Consider the following 25,881-nt stretch of genomic DNA (forward strand, 5'->3'; position numbering starts at 1 on the left):
GTGAAGCTACTTGTACAGCCTACAGAACCTTAATGTACAGGCTATTGTAAAAGAGGGGGGGCTGGGGAGTCTACAGTACAATGGTATGTAGAAGTTTCTAGACCAGACGTAGGTATCAAATACTGAAAGCATTGGACATTTTCACCAAATTAAGAAAATAAAAAAAGTCTATTAAGGCGCTAAAATGGTAAAGGGACATGAGAACCCCATGCAGCCTGGCACCAAATCACTAAGAGCAGGATACCCACTGAGGACACGCTTGGCATTTGCACAGGAAGCCACCATATCAGTCAAGGGGGTGGGGGCAGCTCTGGGAGAGGACCAGCAGTCTTGAAATGATAACTGCGCTTTTCAGCTCTCCTCAATCAGAACTCCAGTCGAGCGGAAAAAAGCCCCTATAACCACCGGTAAGTTACTAACTCGCAAATCGGCACTGGCTACAGAAAGAATCATAGAAAGTTTACACAAAAAAAAAAGTGTTAATTGTCCAAGTTTAAGGCAGAACATTCTAGGTGATCAGGCGATACCCTTGGACACCAGACAACCTAGAACATTCCCGGCTCAATTGAGACTACTGTACTTCAACCAGTAGGCCAACCCTACAGAAGCACTAAATAGTTTTCTACACCAACATCTATATTTATAGAGTTAGAAAACATTTGACTTTATAGTGTCTCCTGTAGTCTGATTAAAGGCACTCCGATTAAGATTATTTTCAATTTCTATGAGCAATGGACTGCCAAAAATACGGCCACTTGCTCTCCATAAGATCAAAAAACTACCAAAAAGTGTCCGATTAACACAAGGCAGAGATCAATGTTTAAATATTTATTTTTGCAGTCTGAAAGCGAGGCTCCTACACAAGGATTCCATATTGCTTCAAAACATCTGTGTACTTTGAGATCTTGCTTTCGACGTTCTTCTCCGCCTGTTTCTTTAGTTTCTGAAACGAGAGAACAGGTTTTTTTTTTTTAAATATGCGCTCTACACTGCCCCAAAATCTCATTAACCACTAGCAGGGCATGTAGTGGCAAAACGGAATTAAGGAAACGCAAATGAGCCATCATGTAAAAATCAATTACCATCACAGTCTTCTTTTTCTCGTAATGCATTTTGGCCTTTTCTTTACGCTTCTCTTCCAAAGTCGCTGTGATTGCTTGGTACTTCCAGCCGACCTCGTGAGCAAGGCGGCCCAGGTATGCATACTACAAGAGAGCAGACGAGACCAGAGCCAATAAAATACCAGCTTCATTTTCCACTATCAATTTTAGGTGCACATGGTTTAGAATCTACCATTTAACAACAAACTGATTAGGTAGCAATAGCGTGAAAAAACATGGAAAGAACCAACAGGTGGGAAGCATCAATATGGAGAAGCAAGAGATCGTATTGTCTAATGTAGAGGGAAAGGAAGATAGAGCACTTGGAGAGAAGCTCCCAAACGAGGCTGTCACAAAACGCAATGAAAGGCTGCCCCCTTAGACCCTGGCATCGAGGTAACGGCAGTGCTCTGCGGATGAACGCATGCGCAGAGGCCGAATGTTGCTTTAACGGTCTCTAGACGTTCAAATGTCTAAAGGGTCAGTTCAGTTTCATTCAAGAAATCTAGTGCGATTTTCTAGTTCTCGGCATACAGCGATACACGTTTCGTTCTGGAGATTAAGGTGCAGCCTACACAGCACACAGATCTGCATTTATGTTTAAGCGGGGAAAATGTTGCAGTTTAGGAGATGTTTGAATTATCCTTCAGTGCCTGGTTGTAAATATTAAAATATGTAACTTATAAATCATTGTCTTTTCTTTAGGACAGGAGCTAGGCGATCTTCCGATTAGAGTTTCGTTCCAGTACACCCCAGAACATACAATTGATCAAAAAAGCTTTATACCTTGCGTGTTGGTTTCAAACGCACAATCTTCAGGGCTGCTGGGACCACCATACGCTTTCGCTGTCGAGAGAGGATAGCGATCAATAAATACATGACCAGTAAACAGGACACCATTTTATCTTGTCACTGGGAACGTCTCAGTTCTGTTGTGTTCTCATGTAGTAATTCGAACAATGTAGGTAAAGAGAATCATCATGGACATGGTTATATTAATCAGAGTAATACAAAGAGGCTTGCCTTATCGTACGGAGGAGGGATGCCATCAAAGACCTTCAGCCTTTCCAAGGCAGCCTGGCCACGCTTTGTCTTGTGGGGCAGCATACCTGTAAAGTTAGATACACGTCACCATATGTGCGGAATAAAGAACATTTGTGTTACGTTTCCATCAACTACAGAAAATTACTAAAAAGGGGTTTAAATCTCCGCTATAAAAGGAGAACTCAAACCGAGCACAGTTACTAGACTTGCATATTCATAGTGAGCAGTCATGGCTGCTCACCCCTACACCTACTCTAGTGTCTCCACGGACATTTGAAGCCTGCGCCAACAATCATAAGGCAACAAACTGCTATAGACGCAGCGAGCTAGTTCACAAAGCGTTGGAAACTATCAGCTGGTTATGCTAGGTAATCTAGCCTTACTGCTGCTGCTGGCATGATTAGAACAGTTTTCTGCCTCTGGTAGTTAATGATCGTGAGGAGTCTCCTGTCCATGGCTGTTCTTGCACAATTATGCTCCCTTTGCACTACTCACAGCACTAGGAAGGAGGCACTCCAACCCCCTGCAAACCTTTGCAATGGCAGGGCCATTCCCACGTATCCGGGAGGCTGTACACAATGCAGGCATGAAGGGCAGGCTCAGGCCATGCCCGCCAGCTGCTGGCTGCACCAGGAGTAAGCCCAGAGCACCCGATCGAGTCAAAGGCAGACACGACCTGCCCCATGCCCTAGAACCGGGGTGACTGCTGCCCCACACTCCATGCAGTTACACGAGTGTGGGAACAAGGGCCTTCTCCAAACATCTCTAGGATTTACTTTTCACCCCTTTCTTTACCCTGGTCTTCCTTGCAATTGCTTTCATCTCATTCCTGCCTTTCTACTCCTGCCTTCTCGCTGCTCACTTCACATTTAGCTTCCACTCTACCCTGCATCCTCTCCTGCACCTTCTCTTCACTCATTCTTGTCCCTCCGGTGTCATCTCAACCCAACTTTCTCACCATACCTCCAAAATGGACTGCTCAACACATAACAGAATAAACAAGTATTGGCATAGCCAATAGGTCTCGCCTTTGGGACCATACAAGTGTTTAGCCATGCAACAGTTGCGTAACTAAATACTTATAAGGTCCCAAAAGCGAGACTTATTGTCAATGCCAAGCGGCCGTGAAAGTGATCGCGATCAAACAAAGCAGCCGTGCCGCCGAAAGTGAAAGTAACCGCGGCGTGCGCCTGCATGCACTGTAGCTCTAGGCTGGCCTGGTAGCACTTTTTGGAGCCCTCTTAATAAGTCTCGCCTCCCGGCCTGGGTACAGTGGAACAGGGCCATAACTTTCTAATGCTCGCCGGGAAGTACACCAGGGCTAAGAGGGAGAACCTGTTCGTGGCTTTTGTTGACCTCTCAGCCGCTTTTGACTGTGTGATCCATTCTAAACTATGGACACTCTTGGATCAAATTGGGGTTGAAGAAAATTATTTATTTTCTTAAACGCTTTTATAGTGATGCATCTGCTCGGGTCCGTTTTGGACGAACGGGAGAGTGCACGGGCAAAATCCCCATTAGGTGTGGTGTTAGGCAGGGTTGTGTCCTGGCACCACTCCTTTTTAACTTGTATATTAACGGATTAGAGAACGCCCTGTGTGATACAAGTTTTGATCCCCCACATGCATCTGGTCGTCCTATTCCGTTAATGTATGCGGACGATGCCGCACTAATGTCTTGCACCCAAGTGGGTCTACAAAGCATGGTTGAGAATTTTGCCCTTTTTATGAAAGATTTGGGCTAACGAGTCAATATATCAAAAACCATCATGCGCTGTGGTAGAAGTGCAAAAGTTAAAGACTATATTTATTGAAGGTCAGCAGTGGATCTTGTACAAAGCAATTCTCCTACCTGGGTATTTTATTTACCGCGAAGGATGCTTGGAGCGAGGCTATATTAGCTAAAAAATTGGTAATGAGTCGTGCAATTGCCGCCCTTAGATCCTTCGAGAAAATTAGGCACCAGACCACCTGTTGAATTAACTATAAAGCCAAAAGTGTTTCGGCCGCAATGTATGGTAGTGGGATCTGGGGCTTTGCGGATGTTTCTCAGCTTCAGGTTCTTGAAAATTCCTTCTTAAAATGTATCCTCGCTGTTCCTAGGAGTTCCTCTAATTTTATTTGCCACTCTGAACTGGGTCTTTTATATCTGACTGTATCAAGTTGGAACCGGTGCTACTTTGGCATAGGGTTTGGACAAAAGAAGAACACAAACTCAATAGAGTCATACTGGCAGATGTCTTAAAATTAGATGGATACTCGAGGATACCGTGGTTGAATTATGTTCAAAAATTCTTAAGAGACATTGGCAAATTGGACTATTTTTTAAAACCCCATACCATGTCCGATATCTCACGGAAAGAGCTCAAAAAAGAGGGGTTGCTCTTTCTAGAATCCCTAAGAATTACTGCTGAGATTACAAAACCCACTGTTTTAAATCATCACTTGATCTTAACTTTTAATATTCAGCCCTATTTGATCCATGTTACTAGTAACTATGACAGATTTTTATTAACCCGTTTTAGGCTGGCCTATTTCACAGATTGGTAAGCTTCCCATCAGTTAATAACTGGTCCCATATTTTACCTCCTTGTCCCTGTGATGGAAGTTCTCCCCAAAGCACAATGCAGGTTTTATTTTGTAAATTTTACCATCAAATGAGGAGTGCCCATTTGTTACTTTTAAGAGAGATTGGTAATCGGCAATGCCGCCCGGCCATGTATGAAATTCAACGGTTGGACAATTGCCTTGGTGTTGCAACTATCACATTGTACTTAAAGAAAGTGATTTTTATTAGAAAAAGGATCGTGTAAATGGTTTCTCTCCCTATTCTCTTGCTAATGTATTTTCCATATGTGTCTTTTTAATAATCTCCTTTTTATAATGAACTGTATTGTTATTTTACACTTTTATGATTGTATTCCATTCACAATCGAATAAAGTTACAAATTGAATTGACTGCTCAACATATAACAGAATAAACATGTATTGGCATAGCCAATAGGTCGCGCCTTTGGGACCATACAAGTGTTTAGCCATGCAACAGTTGTGTAACTGAATACTTATACGGTCCCAAAAGCGGGACTTATTGTCAATGCCAATCGGCCGTGAAAGTGATCGCGATCAAACAAAGCAGCCGTGCCGCCGAAAGTGAAAGTAACCGCGGTGCGTGCCTGCATGCACTGTAGCTCTAGGCTGGTGCACTGTAGCTCTAGGCTGGCCTGGTAGCACTTTTTGGAGCCCTAATACGTCTCGCCAGACCAGCGCATGCGCTGGGTCAGGCGAGACCTAAAACTACACAAGGGTGCTTGCTTTATAAGCTTTGCCACACCAGTGGTATACTTCAAAACAGGGTGCATTAAATGACAATGGGGGTTCATGTGCAAAATCCCAGGTGGTCTCCATTAGAATTGGGATAAGCGGGCCCAAGATGGATACAAGGATGCTCCAAAAGGACCTATTTACAGGTACTTCATTAGTATAGTGCCACAAGAATCAAGTGCAAAAGGAAGGATGTTACATAAGCATCTGTTCGAGACATGCAATATGAAGATTCACATGCTTTGTGTACTCCTACCATCTAGTGTTGGATCTGGATGCGTACACGTTTTTTCTTCAGAGAGCTTCAAGTCATGAGTTCTGGTGACTACTTTGAGATACACCTGGGCATCGACTCCACTTAAGATTTCACACAGGCATGTGACAATCGAGTGTCAAGTATAGTTGAGCGCTGTCCACGCAGAGCAAAAAGGTAAAGGAAACCAACAGCCACATGTGCCCAGGGAGGAGGGTGGGCACATCTGAATCTACAGCACTGCATGCCAAGAACGGATCCTTACAGAGCAAGTAACAATCCTTCAAGGTAAGTGTAGCTGTAGATACCCATGCTTTACAAAGATTAAAGCAGTGCTCCTCAAAGTGGTGGCCAACTTGTGGGTGTTGCAGTGGTTTGAAAGAGTGCACGTAACTCAGTCCTACTGTAGCTTGTTGGTGTTAGAACATCCACACAATGTAGAGTGAAGGTGTGATGTAGATCATGTAGCTGCTTTACATAGGTTAGCAAAGTCGTATGTTGCATAGGAAAGCCATAGAAACCCCTATCTTTCGATTAGTGAGCTCTGGGGGGCAGAAAGTTCTTGTGGCTTAACGTAAGAAAGTTTGAAAGCATTTAACTATACATCTGGAGATTACGGATTTGGGCTATCCTTTGTACGGAGGGGAGACCACAAATTGACCATTGTTTTCTGAAAAGTTTTAGTTCCAAGTAGTGCATAACGGCTCTTTTGGCATCTAATGTATGGGGAAACCTTTTTGCAGCAGTCTGGTGGTGGAAAAAATACTGGCTACTCAATTGAGGCTAAAGTGAGACTACCTTTGGAAGGAATTTAGTTTCAATCTGTCTCTAAAGGTTCTTCTATGGTTAATGCCTGGAGCTCACCAACACATGTAGTGGCAAATAGAAAGGACACCATGCGAGAGATATTAAGTCTTGTGAGAACAAGATGTCAAGATTCTAGGAAGGTGCAGGTAGAATTACTAAAGACCTTCCACACAGGCTTTAACAACTGGTACATTGAATAAAGACAGGTGTCCATTTTGTAGATAGGCAGCCACTGCAGCAAGATGTAGCTGTATAGATGTTAATGAGAGCCGAGATAGTTAAGTGGGTAACAATGTTTTGTACCGTGGCATTGAATGGGTGTTGTAGGACAGTAACAATTCTAACATTTAGCCGCTTAGCACGCCCTTGTGGTAAGCCCAAGTGTTTCTTTGAGAACAGACATACATTCTGGTGGAAGATTGAGGTAGCTGAAATCTAGGACCTCAGGTTGAGCGCCATGGGGGAGCTACTAGCAGGAGTGAGATGGAAGGAGAATGCTACTTATCTGTTCTTGGCATGTAGAGCTGCAGAGTTGTACACTTTTGCATAGATCGCCATCTGGTGTTGGGCTTGGATGTTTGCCTTCGAAGTCGTCTTTGTAGTCACGAGGTTGGTGACTCCTTCGGTCGACAGTGCGCATGAGCATCGGCTCCATCCATAGATTGTTTTAGCCACGTAGGGTTAAATGTAGTGAAAAATAGAAATATGTCCCATGTGTAATGCAAGTAAGATAATACTGGAACAGAGGTATCCGGGGAGGCGGGTGGGCGTATAAAACTCTGGAGCTCTACATGCCAAGAACAGATGCATTTTGATAATTAGCACGTTCGAGGCATATGAGCTGCAGATTGCATAGACTATACAGCAGTTACCTCATTAGCAGTGGCTACCTGGATCTGTTGCAGTAGTTTGAAATAGTGTTAATACATCCCGGCCCACACTAGCTTGTCGTTTTGCCTGCACATCTACACAGTGTTGTCAAGGTGTGTGCTTTAGCCCAAGTTACTGCTTTGCATATGCCATCTAGGGGAATGTTCCACAAGAATGCCATAGATGTCCCTAGTTTGCATGGAGTGAGCTCTAGGGGGGAATGGTTAATGTGCGTTTGGCTTTGACGTAGCACATTTGTATGCATTTCACAATCCACCTTGCAATTCCTGTTTTGGATATAGGATTAGCTTTTTGAGGTGGGGAGAAAGCCACAAAAAAAAAAAAAAACAAAAAAAAAAAAAAAAACGGTTTCCCTAAAGGATTTTGTTCTTTCAATTTAGTGGAATATTGCGCTTTAAACATCTAAGGCGTTTAGAGCCCTTTCTACCACAGAGTCTGGTTGAGGGAAAAACACTGGAAGTTCAGACTGGTTGAGATGAAAGGCAGATACTACTTGGGGTACAAATTTTGGGTTAGTCCAAAGAACAACGTTATGATGGATCTGTAAAAATGGTTCTTGAATGGTTAATGAATATGCTACTTACCAGTATGCATCTGTTCTTGGCATGTAGGGCTGCTGACATTCATATCTGTGCATAGATCGCCGCCTAGTGTTGGGTCCGGATGTTTGCACGTTGTTGTCCTGGAAGAGTCTTCGAAGTATCCTTGGATAGGTGACTCCTCCCCTGGACTACAGTGCGCATGGGCATCCTCTCCATCCTCAGATTGTTTTTCGCCATTGTGGCAGTGATGGAGTAGATACAGAAAGTGATGACCATGCTTGCAGTAATTCTGAGAGCTGCAGCTGCGACAGGCGCCGGGGAGGAGGGAGGGCGATATGAATGTCAGCAGCCCTACATGCCAAGAACAGATGCATACTGGTAAGTAGCATATTCAGTTCGAGGCATGTGGGCTGCTGAATTCATATCTGTGCATAGAATACATAGCAGTGCCCTCTATTAGCGGCGGCTACCCGTGCCAGCTGCAGCGGTCTGAAAAAGTGTTTTGAGAACAGCCTGTCCTACAGCTGCCTGCTGTTTTGACTGCACATCTACGCAATAGTGTTTTGTAAATGTGTGTGTAGTGGACCATGTGGCTGCTCTGCATATATCATGCAGGGGAATATTTCCTAGGAAGGCCATGGAAGCCCCCAACTTACGTGTTGAGTGGGCTCGTGGTGGAATAGTTAATGTGCGTTTTGCCTTTTGATAACAGATTTGAATACACTTAACTATCCATCTGGCTATCCCTGCTTTGGAGATGGCGTTACCTTTGTGGTGTGGGGCAAAGGCAACGAACAGTTGTTTTGTCTTCCTGAATGGTTTAGTCCTGTCGATGTAGTACATGAGGGCCCTCCGTACATCTAGTGTATGTAGTGCCCTTTCTGCAACAGTTTGTGGGTTTTGGAAGAAAACGGGCAGTTCAATAGTCTGGTTCATGTGGAACTGTGATATTACCTTGGGCATGAACTTGGGGTTGGTACGTAGTACGACCCTGTTAGCGTGAACCTGAATAAATGGCTCTTGAACGGTTAGTGCCTGGAGTTCACTAACTCTTCTGAGGGAAGTGATCGCTACTAGGAAGGCCACTTTCCAGGTAAGGAATTGAATCTCGCATGAGTGTAGAGGTTCAAAGGGTGGACCCATCAGGCGTGTGAGGACCAAGTTGAGGTTCCACATTGGAGCCGGTGGGTGACTAGGTGGAATGACTCGTTTGAGCCCCTCCAAGAATGCTTTGATGGCAGGCACTCTGAATAGAGAGAGGTGCTGCCTGGTTTGCAGATAGGCTGATATTGCGGTCAAATGGACACGTATAGAGGTGTACGCCAGATTGCATCGATATAGGTGTAAGAGATAACAGATGATGTTTTGGATGGATGCGTCCAGCGGGTTGATGTCATTATTTCCGCAATAAATGACGAACCTTTTCCATTTGGCTGCATAGCAAGCTCTGGTAGTGGGTCTCCTGGCCTCCTTGATGATGTCCATACAGTCAGGTGGCAGTTTGAGATAGCCAAACTCTAGGACTTCAGGAGCCAGATCGCCAGATTCAGCTGTTGCGGATCTGGGTGCTGAACCTCTCCATGGTTCTGCGTCAAATGCGCGGGTTTGATCCGCAGCCTTTGATGCGGCACCACGGAAAGTTCGAGGAAGGTGGTGTACCACGGCTGGCGTGCCCACGTGGGAGCAACTAGGACGAGTGTCAGGGAGTGTTGTCGGAGTTTGCGGGCCACTAGCGGTATCAATGGCGCTGGGGGAAAAGCGTACGCAAATCTGCCGGACCAGTTCATCCATATCGCATTGCCCTGCGACTGCGGATGTGGGAATCTGGCGGCGAAGCTTGGGCATTTTGCGTTTTCGCTTGTCGCGAATAGGTCTATCTCCGGATGACCCCACTGCTGAAAGTACGGTTGGAGTACTGATGGGTGTAACTCCCACTCGTGCATTTGGTGGCTGTGTCTGCTGAGCAGATCCGCCATCTGGTTGTCCTTGCCAGGGAGGTGTTCCGCCATGAGGAACATGTTCCTTTGAATGGCCCACTTCCACATGCTCTGAGCCAGATGAGACAACTGTGGAGAGTGTGTGCCTCCCTGTTTCTGTATGTAGTACATTGCGGTCATGTTGTCCGTCCGGATCAACACGACCTTGTTGCATAGATGTACTTTGAACGCCTTCATGGCTAGGAAGATTGCCATCAATTCCAGAAGGTTGATGTGCAACTTCTTTTGTTGTGTTGTCCATAGTCCTTGCACTGTGTAGTGGAGTACATGAGCTCCCCATCCCTGGAGAGACGCGTCCGCTGTCAGTACTATTTGTGGGACAGGCTCTTGGAACGGTCGGCCCTTGCAAAGGTTTTGTGGATTCCACCAATGCAGAGAGTTGTATGCCCGACCGCTCACCAACACTAGGTCCTTTAACTGTCCTTGAGCCTGATTCCACTGACGTGCTAGGCACTCCTGAAGTGGGCGCATATGTAATCTCGCGTGCGGGACTATGAAGATGCAGGAGGCCATCATGCCTATCAACTGCATGAACACTCGCGCTGGAAGTGAGTGATTGGGTTTGAATTTGGAGATCAGCAGTTGTATGCTGTCGATCCTCACTAAATTTGGCGGAGCTGTGGCCGCCAGAGTGTCTATAGTCGCACCTAGGTACTGTTGTACGTGTGCGGGCTGGAGATGGGACTTTGGATAATTCAGTGAGAATCCCAGACTGTGAAGAAGGTGAATGGTGCGGGACATGTGGCTTGCACATTGCTGGGCTGACTTCGCTTGAACGAGCCAGTCGTCTAGGTAGGGGTAGACGTGTATATGCTGCCTCCGTAGATGTGCTGCCACCGTAGCGAGGCACTTCGTGAAAACCCTGGGCGCTGTTGTCACGCCGAAGGGAAGGACTTTGAACTGATAGTGCTGCCCCTGAACAGTGAACCTGAGGTATTTTTTGTGTGAGGGGTGGATGGGTATGTGAAAGTACGCATCCTTGAGGTCCAGTGTGGCTAGGAAGTCTCCCTGCTTGAGAAGCGGAAGGACTTGCTGTAGAGTGAGCATATGAAAGTGCTCTGAAAGAATGTACTGGTTCAGGGGTCTCAGGTCCAATATAGGTCTGAGCGACCCGTCCTTTTTTGGAATTAAGAAGTAGTGGGAGTACACTCCCGCACCCTGCTCGTGGATGGGTACGACCTCTATAGCGCCTTTTAGAAGCATACTTTGCACTTCTTGCTGTAAGAGCGTTAAGTGCTCTGAGGACATAGGACGGCTTCTTGGTGGTATTGTGGGTGGAGTGGAGGTTAACTCCAGACAGTAACCGTATTTTATAATATCTTTGACCCACCTGTCCGTGGTGATGGAATTCCACGTGGACAGGAACCTTTGTAGCCCCCCCGACAGGTGTTATGTGGTCGGGAGGAAGGGAGAGGGCGTCACTGCTTGTTCTTGGGGGAGGACCTGGTGTTGCCGTAGCCGCGTCCTCTGCCCTTTGTGCTGGAGCCACGATATCCACCTCGGGTGTTTTTATCATAGGTGGTCTGTGTATTGCCTTTGTTATATGTTTGTTGTGACCCCTGTCCTCTACCTGCTCCCTTGTTTCCGGGGCGACGAAAGGAGCCGCTCCGAAAGGACTGAGTTTGTAGTGCGCCCATGGACTTTGCAGTGTCCGTATCCTTTTTTATCTTTGAGGGTGGTGTCAACCTCTGGCCCGAATAAATAGTCGGGGTTGACGGGCTGGTTCAGTATATTGTTTTGTACCTCAGGCTTGAATCCTGAGATCCGTAGCCAGGCATGTCGTCGCAACATGACGCTTGTGTTTATGGCTCTGGCAGCCGTGTCTGCAACATCTAGTGCGCATTTGATGGAAGCGTTCGTTAGTAGCTGTCCTTCTCTGATGAGCATTTCTGCGCCTTCCTTGAACTGGTCAGGGAGATGTTGGAATATTTGCTCAAGTGTGTCATAGTGCGCTCTATCATAGCGAGCAAGGAGCGCTTGAGTGTTGGCTATGCGCCATATGTTGGCAGCTTGGGCGGCAACTCGCTTGCCAGAGGTTTCTAACACCTTGGACTCTTTGTCCGGGGGAGGAGCGTCACCTGTTGTTTGCGAGTGTGCCCTCTTGCGTGCATTCGCTACGACGATGGAGTCGAGTGGTAATTGTCCTCTGATGTAAGTAGGATCCCCAGGTGCTGATCTGTATTTTTTATCAATCCTGGGGTTTATCACTCGTGCCCTGGAGGGTTCTTTGAAAATGTCCTTGGCTGGTTTGAGGACCCCCTTCAACATTGGCAGAGTCTTTACATGTCTTTCTGAGGATGCAAAGGTGTCCATTAGAAAGTCATCTTCGATGGTATCAGAGTGAAGCTGCACCCCATGGTTATTGGCAGCACGTTCGATAAGAGCATTGAACGCTGCAGTATCCTCCGTAGGAGATGTCTTTGCCCCATAGAGTTGTGGATCCTGTGCATCGAGAGGTGCACTGGGGTCTGCAGGGTCGCCCCAAGTTTGATCAGGGTCCTGCTGGTCATCAGGGTCCGTGTCTACATGGTAGGGGACTTGGTCAGCCATGTAGTCCTCCAATGCGTCTGTATCGGAGCATGTGGGGGAGAACCGGTGTGGATCCTGGTAGGATGAATGGAAGGGTTCATAAAGGAGAGGTTCCGATTCTGCAGGCAACTTCCTTTTTAGTGGGATCCTGAAAGGGTCCAATGGCGGCTCCGAAGTTATCCTTCGGTCCTGGAGAATCATTCTGCCAGTGCCGGCGTCGATGATACGTGCTGGAGACGTCTCAGCAGGTGTGACCGTAGGTTGGGTGACCCGTGTCCTGAGTTGGAACATTTTTGGGATTGTTGACGGAGGCAAGCCGAAGGTAATGTTGGTCGGCACCGAAGAGGCTGCGGGAGCTCCGACCGAACCGGAGCCCGACGTGTCCTGGAGGACAGGTGTGGTTTTGCTGCCTTGCGTCACACCAGGTCGTACTTGGGGCGCCTTCGAGGCTTTGGCACCGGCCAGGCTCGTAGAGGCGGCCGTAGATTTTTTCGGTGCCGGAGGGTCATCGAGTCGGGGTGAAGAGATCACCGTCGAAGTCTTCGATACCTGAGGCTTAGGTGTCGTCGAGGGAGCGATGTGAGACACAGCAGGCGGTACGGCCCTTGGTGTCGTCGGTGCCGGTAGCCGAGCAGGTTTGTCGGTGCCGATGGCTTTTTTCCGTTTGTCGACTCCAACGTCGCCCGCCTCAAGTTCGGCACCGAAGTCCCTCTTGGTGCGGTCGGTGCCGACGCGGTGCGCTGGCGTCGAAGGCCTCGATCCGACCAGCGCTACTTTCAGTTTCGGTTTCGGTGGAACCTGAGCAGCTTTCGGTTTCGGTTTTGTGATAGGGAAACCAGCCTGTTTATGTAGTAATGGCTGCCGCGGAACGTCCGAGGCCGGGCCCGAGGGCGGGGCCGAAGAACTGCGGGATGGGTCTCGGGTAAGGCCCGAAGGCGATCCCTCGACCGGAGCCATAGGCTGTGGCACTGGTGTTTGAACGGTTTGAACAGGTAGGCCTTGTTCATCATTGGAGCTACTTTCTTCGGCCCCGAAGGCCTCCTCGTCGTCTCCTACCTCGGTGTCGTCTTCACCTCTGTGGAAGAGTGACTCGTCTTCCTCGTCCGATCCGGGTTCGTGTTCGGAAACGGGACTGGAGGGCAAGACTTCCAATTCCTCGACGTCCTCGGCCTCGCCGAAGATGTCTGTCGGGGCCGGTGCCGCGTGCTGCGCCTCGAGTCTCGCCGCTCGTCGATTCCGCAGAGTCTTCTTTGAGCGGAACCGGGCACAGGCCATGCATGTTGATTCGTCGTGGTCCGGCGAAAGGCATTTGTTGCACACCGGATGGACGTCGATGTGTGGGTACTTCGCATTGCATACCGGACACCTTTTGAACGGCGTCCTGGATTCCATCGTCGAAGTCGTCGATGGACAGGTAAATGCGAAAGCAGTCGGTGCTGAAAGTTAGTAAACTAACAAATTCTATCGAAACCCGATCGATAAACAGTACCGACGCGAACTAAAGGCCTTTTGGCCTCGAAAAAATATTTTCCTAACTTGAGCTAAGATAGCACATCCGAACCCAATGGCGGAAAAAAACAATCTGAGGATGGAGAGGATGCCCATGCGCACTGTAGTCCAGGGGAGGAGTCACCTATCCAAGGATACTTCGAAGACTCTTCCAGGACAACAACGTGCAAACATCCGGACCCAACACTAGGCGGCGATCTATGCACAGATATGAATTCAGCAGCCCACATGCCTCGAACTGCCTGGAGTTACTCAGAGATGTGATTGCAATTAGAAAGGCTACTTTCCAAGTGAGGAACTGTAGTTCGCATTTGTGGAGAGGTTCAAAGGCGGACCCATTAGTCTGGTAAGGACTACATTAAGGTTCCATACCACAGAGGGTGGAGCTCTTGGTGGAATTATTCTTTTGAGTCCTTCCATAAAAGCTTTAATAGCAGGAACTCGAAACAGACAAATGTCTGTTTAGTAGTTGGGCCACTATGGCAGCTAGATGTAACCCAATAGATGTATATGCTAGTTACATTGTTGTAGATGCAAGAGGTATTGGATAATGTTCTGAATGGAAGCATCTAGAGGGCCAATGTTGTTGGGCGTGCAGTAAAGGACCAATTGTTTCCATTTTGCTGCATAGTATGCCCTGGTGGTAGGAGTCTAGCCTCTAACAACATTTAGACAGTCTGGTGGGAGATTAAGGCAGCCGAACTGTAAGATCTCAGGTGCCAGATCACAAGGTTGAGTTGATTGGGATCTGGGTGTCTTATCTTGATATGGTTCTGAGTAAGAAGTTTGGGCAAGAGGCATAGCTTTTGATGTGGTACTACTGATAGTGCCAATAGAGTTGTGAACCATGGTTGCCATGCCCATGTTGGAGCAACTAGGATCATTGTGAGGGAATGTTAAGAGTTTCCAAATCACTAACGGAATGAGTGGGAGAGGCGGCAGCACCACACTGGGGACATTTCCTAAAGTGAGTCAGTTCCATCAACGTCTCATTAGACGTGGGTAGGCCCTGTGGCCTGCGGAGAAATTCGTGAGTTTTCGAAGTGGTCATTGAGGGTGCGCATTGAAGGGTATGCAATCAAGACAATAGTCGTTTAGCAGTGATTGTGCATCGAAAGGGGGCACAGTAAGTCCCATCCGAACCCGATAGCCGGAAAAAAAAAAAACTAAGGATGGAGCCAATGCCCATGCGCACTGTCGACCGAAGGAGTCACCAAACTAGTGATTAAAGACTTCGAAGACAAAAACATGCAAACATCCGTGCCCAACACCAGATGGCGATCTATGCAAAAGTGTACAATCTGCAGCTTATATGCCTCGAACCCTAAGTTCGAAAATCAGAAGCAAAGGATAGAGGTGGAAAAGCATAGGCAAATATTGCTGACCAACTCATCCATAGAGAATTGCCCATGGATAGTGGGGGTGGTAATCTAGAGGCAATGTTGGGCATTTTGCATTGCACGTGGTTGCAAACAGATGTGAAGAAATCCCCACTTGTGAAGCAAGGGAGGAGGAAATGTGAAGTCGCGTTCTCGTTCATGGACTTGTTGCTGCATCCTAAAAGGACAGCAAAATGGTCTGTTCCCAGAAGATGTTCTGCTAACAAATTATTGCTGCGACACAGGACCCGGAGCCAAATGCTTGGAGGCACAAGAGCTATACAGAGTTCTCTTCCACCCTGTTTTAGTAGGTAGTACACAGCTGTCATTATCCTTCCAGCTGAGAAAACTTGAAGCTCCAGGTAGTTTAAGTTGAGTGATGCGTGTCGTCCCAGAGAACCTCCACTGTGACCCAGCCTGGTAGTGAGGAATCCATGGTCAGTGATGGGGCACAGGGGTGGTTGGCATGGAAGGCTTTGCCTGGTGTTTCAGCACCGAGCTGGAATGTGGAGTGTCCAAACCAGTCCTTCGGTACCGACCAGGGCCAAGAGGCAGTGGTGGTCCAAGCGTATCAAGAGGGGCTGTGTGTTCTCATGTTCAAAGAAACAGGGGGTAATGTACTCATGGAATGGTGTCACGTCAGTCATCTGTAAGTTGACTGATGAGTCGGAACAGCCCTTCGTGGAGAATGCATCTTCAGCTATAAAATCTTCAGGGTGTTCCTCTTTACCGCTGAAGATGCTAGGCATGTCCTCCGCTGCATTGAGCTTATGTGCGAGACTATCTTGAAATATTTTATTTGAGAGGCAGGAGCAACAGGCCATGTTATCTGCCTCTGTGTTCCTGTGACAAACAGATCACAGACCTGATGTGAACCAGTGGATATTTCGTATGGCAGCAAGGGCAGAAACAGAAGGGCCAATTCCTTCACCAGCAGGGCATTCTCTAGAGAACCTTGTGGAGTTAATACGATGGCATCGTAGGGCGATGCCCAGTAGGAGTCACAGTGAAAGCACAACTGGAGGAGTCATGAAGCTTTCTATAATACTCCGTGGTAATTCACAACCCAAACTACTGCCTAATTTAGAGTGTAAAACAGAAGAGCACTGTAACAGTCTTGACCCAGAGCACAAGCACACACAAACCCAAGAGGAGAGGTCACTTTAACTTGTGACTCGAAATAATTCTTTGCAGAAAAACTTGCACCAACTCAGATCAAACTCTAGATGCAGGAGAATGCCACGCACGAGTTATCTACAGCTACTCATGCACCATACATTGTGGTAATCTACTACCGTACCTGGGCAGAACTGCCTACAATCATACAGCGCTTATATCCGTGCAATTACTGAAGAGAGATGGAAGTGTTACACCTGTAAATGAATGAGGAAATTTACCTTGGAAAATCTTGATTAGGGGGTTTGAGCAAGCTACACAAATATCAGCACATTGAGCGCTTTCTTGGTTAGATTTTTAGCTCACGATCTACCAGTTCAGACATCTGTACTATCACCCATGATCTAATTCAACTACACTAATGCGAGCTGCAACAGATATGCATCGTAAACCCACATTTCACAACTTTTGCAATTCCTACCTCTAGACCATGACAAACTAAGCACTCCATTACACCTTGTAGGAATGCATGACTCGGTAGCAGCACACTATCACCCGCAAGTAGTGTCTTTCATATTTCTCGTAAGCATTAAACACAACTTTGCAGCGTTTGCATTGAAGTTGTGGGATTGCTTCCTAAGCAGAGAATGTACTTTGTAGCAGCGTTAAAAGCAAGAGGACCTCCTAACGTTGTGTGGGAGTGTTAAAGGCACTCCATGCGCAAACACTAGTACGGTTTTATTACTTGCACACTTACTATAGGGCTGCCTGTCGGCATTGATATAACCTGCTCTGGCTCCATCACCAGACTCCAGAGCCTTCAAGTTTGATTATCTTGTGCAGCCCCATGTTGGACATCAGAGTTAATGTTAACTCAAAAGACCTAATTTGGCCCAGCACTGTCATTCACTTTAAGTGTGATGTCAGCCATGCTAATGGCGTAAAGAGCTGCTCATTAGCAATGCACTATGGGGGAAATGTAAAGCATGTTAGGTTTTTTTGCATACCATAAGTGTTGCAATAAGAATGACTGGTATGTCAAAATGCGGGTATCACACTGCCATTAGATCCAAGCTATAACTGGCTTATGGGCCGAATGAGGGTTAAACAGTTCCTGGGTTGCTTGTGTTCCAAGTTAGGCAAGACATGACCATTTGGGCTGGACTGTTCCAACTGGAGCAGGGGCAAGGCAGATTAGCACATGGCTGCATCTAAACCGAGATGGCATGGTGTGCAAAATAACGATGGACTGATGGGTTGTACCAGTGGCTGAGATCAAAGCATTCCATCCATCCCTTTTATGTAAGCTTCAGCGTGTCAACTCAAATGCAGCATTACCTTTCTGCGCAATGCTTTAAATACTCAAACTCCACCACTCCGAGCTAGCATGTGAAGTTAATTGCATTTGTTTTGAGTCTTCATTCCAAGGTTCTGTAGGTACCCAGCCATAAAATAGGCTAGACTGAAAGAAATCCATTAGATTGATTGTGGCAGTCCTAGTAACAAACATCTGCAATACAAGAGTCTGAAGAGCTATTGGCACTGTAAATGACAATTCCTTTCATGTGTTTTGAAAACCTGCAAGTGATGCGCACACATGCACTTTGTAAAATGGACGTTTGCGCACCACTTGCAGGCTTTCAAAACACGGCATCATTTACAGTGCCAATAGCTCAGACTCTTGAAAATGCAAGACCTCTTGCATTGTAAATGCTTTGTTTATGGACTTACATGCTCAACATTTGAAATTACACTCAGATAAAGGGGAGCCACGAGCTAGACAAGGCACAGCAAAACACTGTCTCCACCCAAGGAAGGAGTGGGGAGGCGTAAAGGAGAAACGTGAGAAGTCTAAAACTCCATGGAGAAGACCAATGTGGGGAGTATAAACTGGAAGGAGTTGGGCCAGAGATACTCAAACACGCATTTACGAGGCAGACATAGGTAAAGCTATCAGGGAGGTGGTTTTTTTTAAGCTGCATAGCAGAAGGGTGTTGGGATACAGGACTGAACAGGCACTCAGAAAAAGTGCTGATAAAAAGGAAAAGCTAGTGAACAGAAGCTGTACTAAAATAATCCAGCATGTAACTAGTTAAGCACAGGCAGGAGCAACACAATATTACCAAATACACATGCAGAGGATTCATGCAGCCTGAAGTGGACGTACCAGGGAAGGAAAGCAGAATTATCTGCCTGCATCAAGGAGAAACTAAGTATACATGCTGCAACGGGAGGATAACGCGGGTCAGGCAAGGGAGGCTGACGGAACAGATACCCTCAAATCAGCGATGTGCCACCAAAAAAAAAAAAAAAAAAAAAAAAAAAAAAAAAAGCACAAGCTTGTCGTGCTGCATTTTATTAAAAAAAGATTTTGGCAGTGCATGCTATAAGAAAGCTGCGCGGCTGCCAAATGTGCTGACAAATATACAATTAAAACAAGATTTGGGTGACCCGCTTTATATGAAGCCACGCGGCCGCCATTATTGAAGTTTAAATGGGGCATGGGAGATAATTAAAAAAGGTGCACGACTAACATGAATATCAAGCTTGGCGTGCCTCTCCATAAAAAATGAATTATGGATTTGGGCAAGTCTCGCTATAAGAAAGTCACCGCCATTATTAAAGCTCCAACATGGCATGCCAGTGCTCCAAAAAGGAGGGGGAAAAAATTGCTCACACAAAACGCAAACAGATCCAGAGTAACATCACATGTAACAGGGGGTGTGCTCACGGGAGGTTACAAGAGAAGGCAGTACTAAGGAGGTACTACTACACCCATCATCCAATCAAAAGCCACTATTTACAAAAGACCGTGACAGGAGCCAATTAGAACAAGCATTGGCATAGCCAATAGGCCTCGCCTTTGGGATGTTAGTTTAGTTATGTTTTATTTTATTGTATGTGCCTTGTGAGATGGCAAACTGCAGCGTATTTTCTTAAACACTCCTTGCCGGCAGCTATGGGGAGGCCCATTCTACTGGTAGGCTGAGAGTCGAATGAGGGGGTGTGAACCAGCAAGTCTATCAGCAGCTCCAGCAAAGCGAGTGGCCATCTTTGAATGGAAATCCAAAAGGAGCAGCCACCAGGCAAACTTTTTTTAAAATTCAGATCTCATTAGGTTCTTCGCAAAATGACTTTAAGTGTCACAATATCTACAGAAACACTATTAAGGCACCCGTTAAGTCTAGCGAATATTTCAAAACTCCCCAAGTTGGCAGAGTATGCCCAGACATGGGTCCCTTGTTCACTTTGACACTGGATTCAAGCTAGTCTGGCTGAACCTATTGAGAAAAGCATTTTTTGTTGCATACAGATTCCACCACACTATTGCCAGGCTCCCTTTGCAAGCTCCTAGACTTCCAGTATTTCCCGAATAGGTGCTAGAATCCCCAAGAGTAAAGCTAGCACGCACTTGGTAACACCTGTTAGTTGGTGTCCTACTTTCACACTGGTGCACTTCTGACTAGGTGCAGCTATAGTGCCTTAGTGTACAGTGAAAAGAGGGAAAGTCTTTTTGAAATAGTTGGCAGAATTGGCGCTAACCTTCCCAAAGAGATGATAGGGTGGCTTCCTCACCGCTTTCCAGGCACACGGCTTCTAGTCTGCTTTCCCGCTGCGACACCACTGTTCTGTTGAGAAAAGTAAATATTTTGTGGAAACGACAGCCGAGGGGTTAACCGCGTATGAATAGGATTCCTAGTTCACCACCACATAATGCCACAAACAAGCAACAATCTCGCAATACTAAATAATCGCCAAGGAATATTCAGTTTCAGGAGGATATTTACATCAGATTCACGTGGCACCTGTGAGCTCTCACCACAGGAAGGAGGTAGCGCTTACAGTGCGAACCAAGGAGCACTTGTGCACAGATGAGCTGCTGGGGCAAGAATACTGCTCATGTGTGGCATTACCTGGGTAGGAACCACATTAACACGTTACCCCTTGCTGGACGGCGTTTCCGCAAAATATTCACTAGTCTCCATGGAACACTGCCGTCTCTTAACAGAAAGCGGCTAGAAGCCTTGTGCCTGGAAAGAGGTGGTGACCCAGCCATTCTAGAACCAAAGTCCCCCCTGCCAACTACTTCAAGAAAGGACTTTCACTCTTGTCACTGCATCAAAAATCTTCCAAAACTCACCCACAGTGCGCACTGGAGCCTAGAAGAAACCCCTCTTGGCGCTGCAGAAAGGATAGCACCAGTGTCTGGGTGTAGGTGAACTTGGAGCGGAGCTCAGCTGCACTAAGGCTGGTGCTGACTTTGTCTAGTGCCACGAGCCTGCAAGTGTGGCGCTTCGCTATTTACAGACAGGCAATAACAGAAACGAATAATAATCATGAAAACCTTGCAGGGAACTCTTGGGTAAGAAGTCCTAGCGCAGCCGGGCAGTCAGTCCTAGTGGTAAAGCAAGAAGATGGCGAGCTATGGAAGCAGCAGCTGACAAGACATCACCGCAGGGTAAAGTGATGGGAATTAATCAGGACCTTTCCCACGCCACTGTATAAACAGACAAGCGAAGCCACGCTAATTAAAAACAGATGGCCCCTGGGCACCACTGCTGGCTCCCGAGAGAAAAACGTTCCGAGTTGAACATTTCCCTAAAAGCTGGGACATCCACATGCCTTTGGCCAATTGCGTGCTAAAGCCAGACAAAGGCTAATAGCGTGTGATCACATGCATGAGCTTCTACTGAAGCAATTCCAAGAGTTCGATTTCCTATGCAGCACATGTGCGCTACCATAGGCTCGACTGAAAAATGGGTGGAGCTTAGTGACCATATCCTGAATACAGAAGGTCTCAAAGACCGTGAAAGCGCTGCCTAGGCAAGACGTAAAAACAGGCCTCCAGTCACCTAGTTTGAGAGATAATTGCCTGATGCGGCTATCACTAATTACAACTCCTGTGCCAACCCCCAATGAATGTTAAGGCACAGCAATGAAAGCAGAGCCACGCCCTCTCAGTACCTGATGGCAAGCTAGGCCTAGTATCTGTATTCTGCATTTCTAGGTATGTGAAAGAATGGAGGTTGGTAGGGATAGTTTCTCTGTCCACAGTGTTCGGCCCAAAGTTTAAGTGCTTGTCCACAACATGGTCTTGGGAAGACCAGAGAAGTTCAGCAGGTATGCTCCCCACCACCTGAACTCAACAAAATGGATACATTTTCAAAGTATTTGTTTGTTGCGCCTTGGGATCCAGCAACTTAGTGTACGCTCTTTAGTGGGCTAGCTCACTAATTTAGTCCCTAGCGCAAGAAAACCCTGAGCTAGAGGTAATCATTTTCAAAGGTGCAGGCATTGTGCCCAGTACGCTTCATATACACAAACTACTTTTCTGCCCTGTAGGTTGGTTTATTTATGGTTATTTCTGCCCAAACCTCAAGACGTCATCCATTTCATATAAACTTTTCACATTCCTTTTCTATGTTGCCAACAGGCAAGTAAAGAATATTGGATCTTCCTTGCTGCCACAAGTCATCTCTATATCTAATCTGTTTATGCCAAGACTCCCTGCGCACTTCCCATGTTCTAGTATGGAAACCTGTGTGCAAAAAGAGACCACATGAGCCCAAGCTGACTTACCTCGGACTGTCCTCCAGAAGATGCGACTAGGGGCTCTGAAGTGGTATGGGCCACGAGATGGGTTGGTGTTCATTCTCTTTCGCAAGAAAGCAAGGTACTTCACTAAACAAAAGAAACCACAATTACAGCAGCTTAAAAGAAGGCAAGTGGGAAAGTGTACGAGCCAAATAGGGCTTGGCGCCATCCTGACAAATGGCCATAGCTCACACAGACCAGGAAACTACAAATCGCCATAATAATAATGACCCCTCCGCCCCCCTGACTGCAAATACCAGCCATTACTTGCAAAGCAACAATTTCACTTGTACCCTCGAGAGGAAAAAAGTTACCCATGATGTGCAGCACTGCCTCAATGTTTACGGTTAACAGGTATGCTACATGCCCATTATGTCTTATCTCCATTTATGTAATATCCTGGGAGCACCAGATTCCCTCCGAATAACTTTATGCTCAGTTCTCATCAATGATGGAGCCACAGTGGCTATGAAAAAATCCAAACTAAGCTCTCAAAAGCAAAATGAATGGACAGGAGCCAATTTAACCCATTGTACCAAATACATGTCAACAGTTCACTGTGCAATTTGTATTTCCCACTATGAGCACTTTACAGGAGCCAGAGGGAAATATACAGAAACATTAAACTAGACAATTGTGAAATCCAGAGATCGTATTAGAAAGAACAAAAAAAGCAGCACTTACGTTTGTTTCGATAGAAGTTGCCAGAGATGTTGATGCCCTCGCATCTTACAACAACCACTTTACGACCTGTAAGAGAAGTACAACCAAGTTTACTTTATCGAGACAGGTTATGCGACTCATTGTTTTGAACTATTTTACTGCAGTTACTCATCGGAAGGACTTTACAGTAGCAATCCATTTTGAAACCTAACTAGCAAACAGCTTCTCGTCCCCGACATTTGTTTATTTTCAATATTGTTGGACAGGGACGAGAACTCATCCTCCGCTCCCTCCCATACAAACCTTTTCACACCAATTCATTGCAGCAACACTAACGGAACACACACGCTCCATATTCCAAGATGCACCCCATATGTCAGCAAAGCCTCTCATTAGCAATCAACACTACGGGTTACAAAAGCCATTCATGATTGTGACAGAATGTGGCAGCGTGACCATGACTCCTTTCCCGAAAGTATGATACTGGATATGTGAAACCGCAATCGTCACTTACCAAGCAACACCTGCTTAGCTACTATGGCTGAAAGTCGTCCAAGGAGATGCCCTCGGCCATCAATGGTTAGAACCTAGTGGAGGAAGAGATGACAGTTATAGATTTATCAGCATCTTTAGGAAACAACTAAGCATCACAATTTATTCAATCACAGGCTGCACCATCAGAAAGGGACTGTTCCATTTTAAGCTTCTCATTGCCTTCATGTTTATAAAACATGACACCACATCAACGACTCTACAAAAAGTGCGTTGTACTCTAAAACACCTGAAGAAAATGAAACTTCATTCCCCCAAGACGAATTCCCTCCCAAATACTTCAACAGCAAACAGGTCAAAGCTGGAAGATCCAGATCCCTGAGAAGTTCCAACTCACTTCTCATCCCCCCGAAATTCAAAAAGACAACCACTCAGTCCCGATCCTTTTCTGGTAACGTACCCAGGATATGGAACTCACTTACGATTAACCTCAGCTGCAACCCCTCCTACTGCTCCAAAAGGGACCTGAAACTCATTCTCCTCAAGAAGACCTTACCTTCCTAGTCAACGAACCAAAACTCCAATAACCTAGTTGATTCCCTGCTTATTTGTCCATCATGGATAAGTGGAGATTGGACTGTTTTCAACCTCGTGAGCTTCCCCTCCATCCTTCACTGCATGCCTAATATAATGTGTTGCTTATATCCTCATGCATCGTCATGTCCTGCTATGCAATGTACGACTACTTATAATGTTTGGCTTTTATCTGTATGCATCCCTCTGTCATGCACCCATGTATGTAAAGCGCTCTGTTACCTCCGGGTGTAGCTAGCGCTATATAAAACTTACAGTAAAAAAAAAAACGGTATCTTTTGAAAGTTGCAAGAAACCCCCGTCCAAGCATCTACCAACAGACCAAAAAACCCTTTTCACTAAACAGCCCTATACGAGTCTACATGATACACTCTTGCGCGAAGGACTGCACCAAAAGTCGCAATTATTTTCCGAAGCATGCCAATTAGGTTACATAGGTGCTTGTAAAGCAAATACTTAACCACCGGGTCACTGGATACCGCAGTTTCACAGCTAAATGATCGGTTTCCATAATATAATTATATTGTCAATAATGAATCCCCTAATTTGTGTGAAAGCGTAAACGTCACTCACTTATCAATAGACCAGCATTGGATGTAATTATTTGATTCAATCTAATATTGTAATGGTGAAAGTGTTAACCATGCCAGTCTTCAATTTGTTACCAACCATAACTTTAGGGGCTAGTCAGTGGTTCGTGAAAAGACATGCTTCAGCTTTACACAAAAAAGCTAAAGGGTATCACTGCTCCAAAGCCATCGTGAAGGTGTTGATGCTAACTAGGTGATTCAACTAGTGATGAATAAAATGACGGTGACAAACATGACAATGAGCATTTGTGTCGCTATACGAAGCACTGATACTATATAGGCAAGCGTTTCACCTAGTTCGCACCAGTTTGACATTGTACACACTGTGTGCACGGATAAAGACAAGGAGGACCTCTTTGCAAAGTAACTTGGACCATTTGTGCAGGAGGCGTTTTTGTTGAAATCTGCCAAATACACTGTAGATGTGGCAAACTTGTGCGTAAAACGTTGGTGCTGCAGAACTCTGATGCCAACAGCCGCATCTACACGGGATAAGACAACGTGTTATGAAGCAACTTGGATCCATCCCATAAGTTAATTCTTTGCACAGCCTTCAATTCAGCTGAGCTGCTATTAAATAGAGATACGCCAATAAAGGCTAGCAGTATTGCTAATTTGCTAAATAACCAATGCTGTTCTGGCTACTCCCGAACAACGTTTCTATACAGCGTCCTACCTGGAAAAAGTCGGATAAAAAACAAAAACACCCGTAACACTAATAAAAGGTCTGAAGTCACTAGGAACTAAAGTCTCAGTTTTTTGTAGTAATGAAAAATTACTCACCCGTGGACGGGGTGCACCACAAAAAGTAAAGAACGGACATTATCTGAATATGAACAATGTGATGGTACCATGCACGACAATGACTAACCTCATCCGCTACGCGAATTAAAAAAAATGTTTTCTGCCATACAGATGCTAGTTCTTTAAGGGGGAGGAGCCTATAAAAGTAAAGACAGTATTCCACCATAACGAACTTTGAAGTATCCCTCTCATATGACACATCTTGAGTCGTTTAACAATTCGTTTCTGTCGGTTTGAAATAATACTACTAGTACATAATGCAAACGCCACTGACAACGTGTTGAAACAGCATATCAGCACTAGTTAGGCACAGCTCCCTCGAGTCGTCCATTTGAGCCGATTGAAACGTGTTGCAGCCAACAGCATAAAAGCCACCGAGACTCCAGCATATCAGACTGGTTCATAATGATCCTCAAGCGAACACTCCATCAGCTCCCTGCGAAACAGTGTACCCTTTCGGAATCACCATCTTGCACTTGCCAGCCCCTTCTAAGCCACGCCGGACAGATCCTCACCTTTAGGTCCGCCATGGCTGCCTGCGCGCTGGGAAAGAGACCGCCGTAACGCACGGGGTTTCTTAAGCAACGTGCCAGGGGCGCAGCCGGAACTGATGTCACTACAAACGTTCCGCTACCATCTACTAACTCCGTTGCCAT

At 46.2% G+C, this 25,881-nt stretch overlaps 1 protein-coding gene and 1 non-coding gene across 2 annotated transcripts; both read right to left on the bottom strand.

The window, feature by feature from the left end:
* Nucleotides 1-813: 813 nt before the first annotated feature.
* RPL13A (ribosomal protein L13a) lies at nt 814-25,881 on the bottom strand. Its single transcript, XM_085616308.1, has 8 exons — nt 25,741-25,881; nt 23,260-23,332; nt 22,767-22,832; nt 22,068-22,169; nt 2,124-2,209; nt 1,887-1,946; nt 1,083-1,205; nt 814-943 (listed from the first exon to the last, which is right to left on the bottom strand). The coding sequence occupies exons 1-8, from the start codon at nt 25,879-25,881 to the stop codon at nt 857-859; spliced, it is 738 nt and encodes a 245-aa protein (XP_085472434.1). The 3' UTR covers nt 814-856.
* Nucleotides 2,018-2,088, bottom strand: LOC146809460 (small nucleolar RNA SNORD34). Its single transcript, XR_014967330.1, has one exon. It is a non-coding gene; the product is annotated as a small nucleolar RNA SNORD34 (small nucleolar RNA).

This window comes from Triturus cristatus, chromosome 7, assembly GCF_964204655.1.
Source record: "Triturus cristatus chromosome 7, aTriCri1.1, whole genome shotgun sequence".
Lineage (NCBI taxonomy): Eukaryota > Metazoa > Chordata > Amphibia > Caudata > Salamandridae > Triturus > Triturus cristatus.

Coding starts and splice junctions, on each gene's coding strand:
- RPL13A (XM_085616308.1), bottom strand. CDS start 25,881: ATGGCAACGGAGTTAGTAGATGGTAGCGGAACGTTTGTAGTGACATCA. Junction 2,210..22,067: donor CTTCTGGAGGACAGTCCGAG/GTAAGTCAGCTT, acceptor CTAACTTTACAG/GTATGCTGCCCCACAAGACA. Junction 944..1,082: donor AGAAAAAGAAGACTGTGATG/GTAATTGATTTT, acceptor CTCTCGTTTCAG/AAACTAAAGAAACAGGCGGA.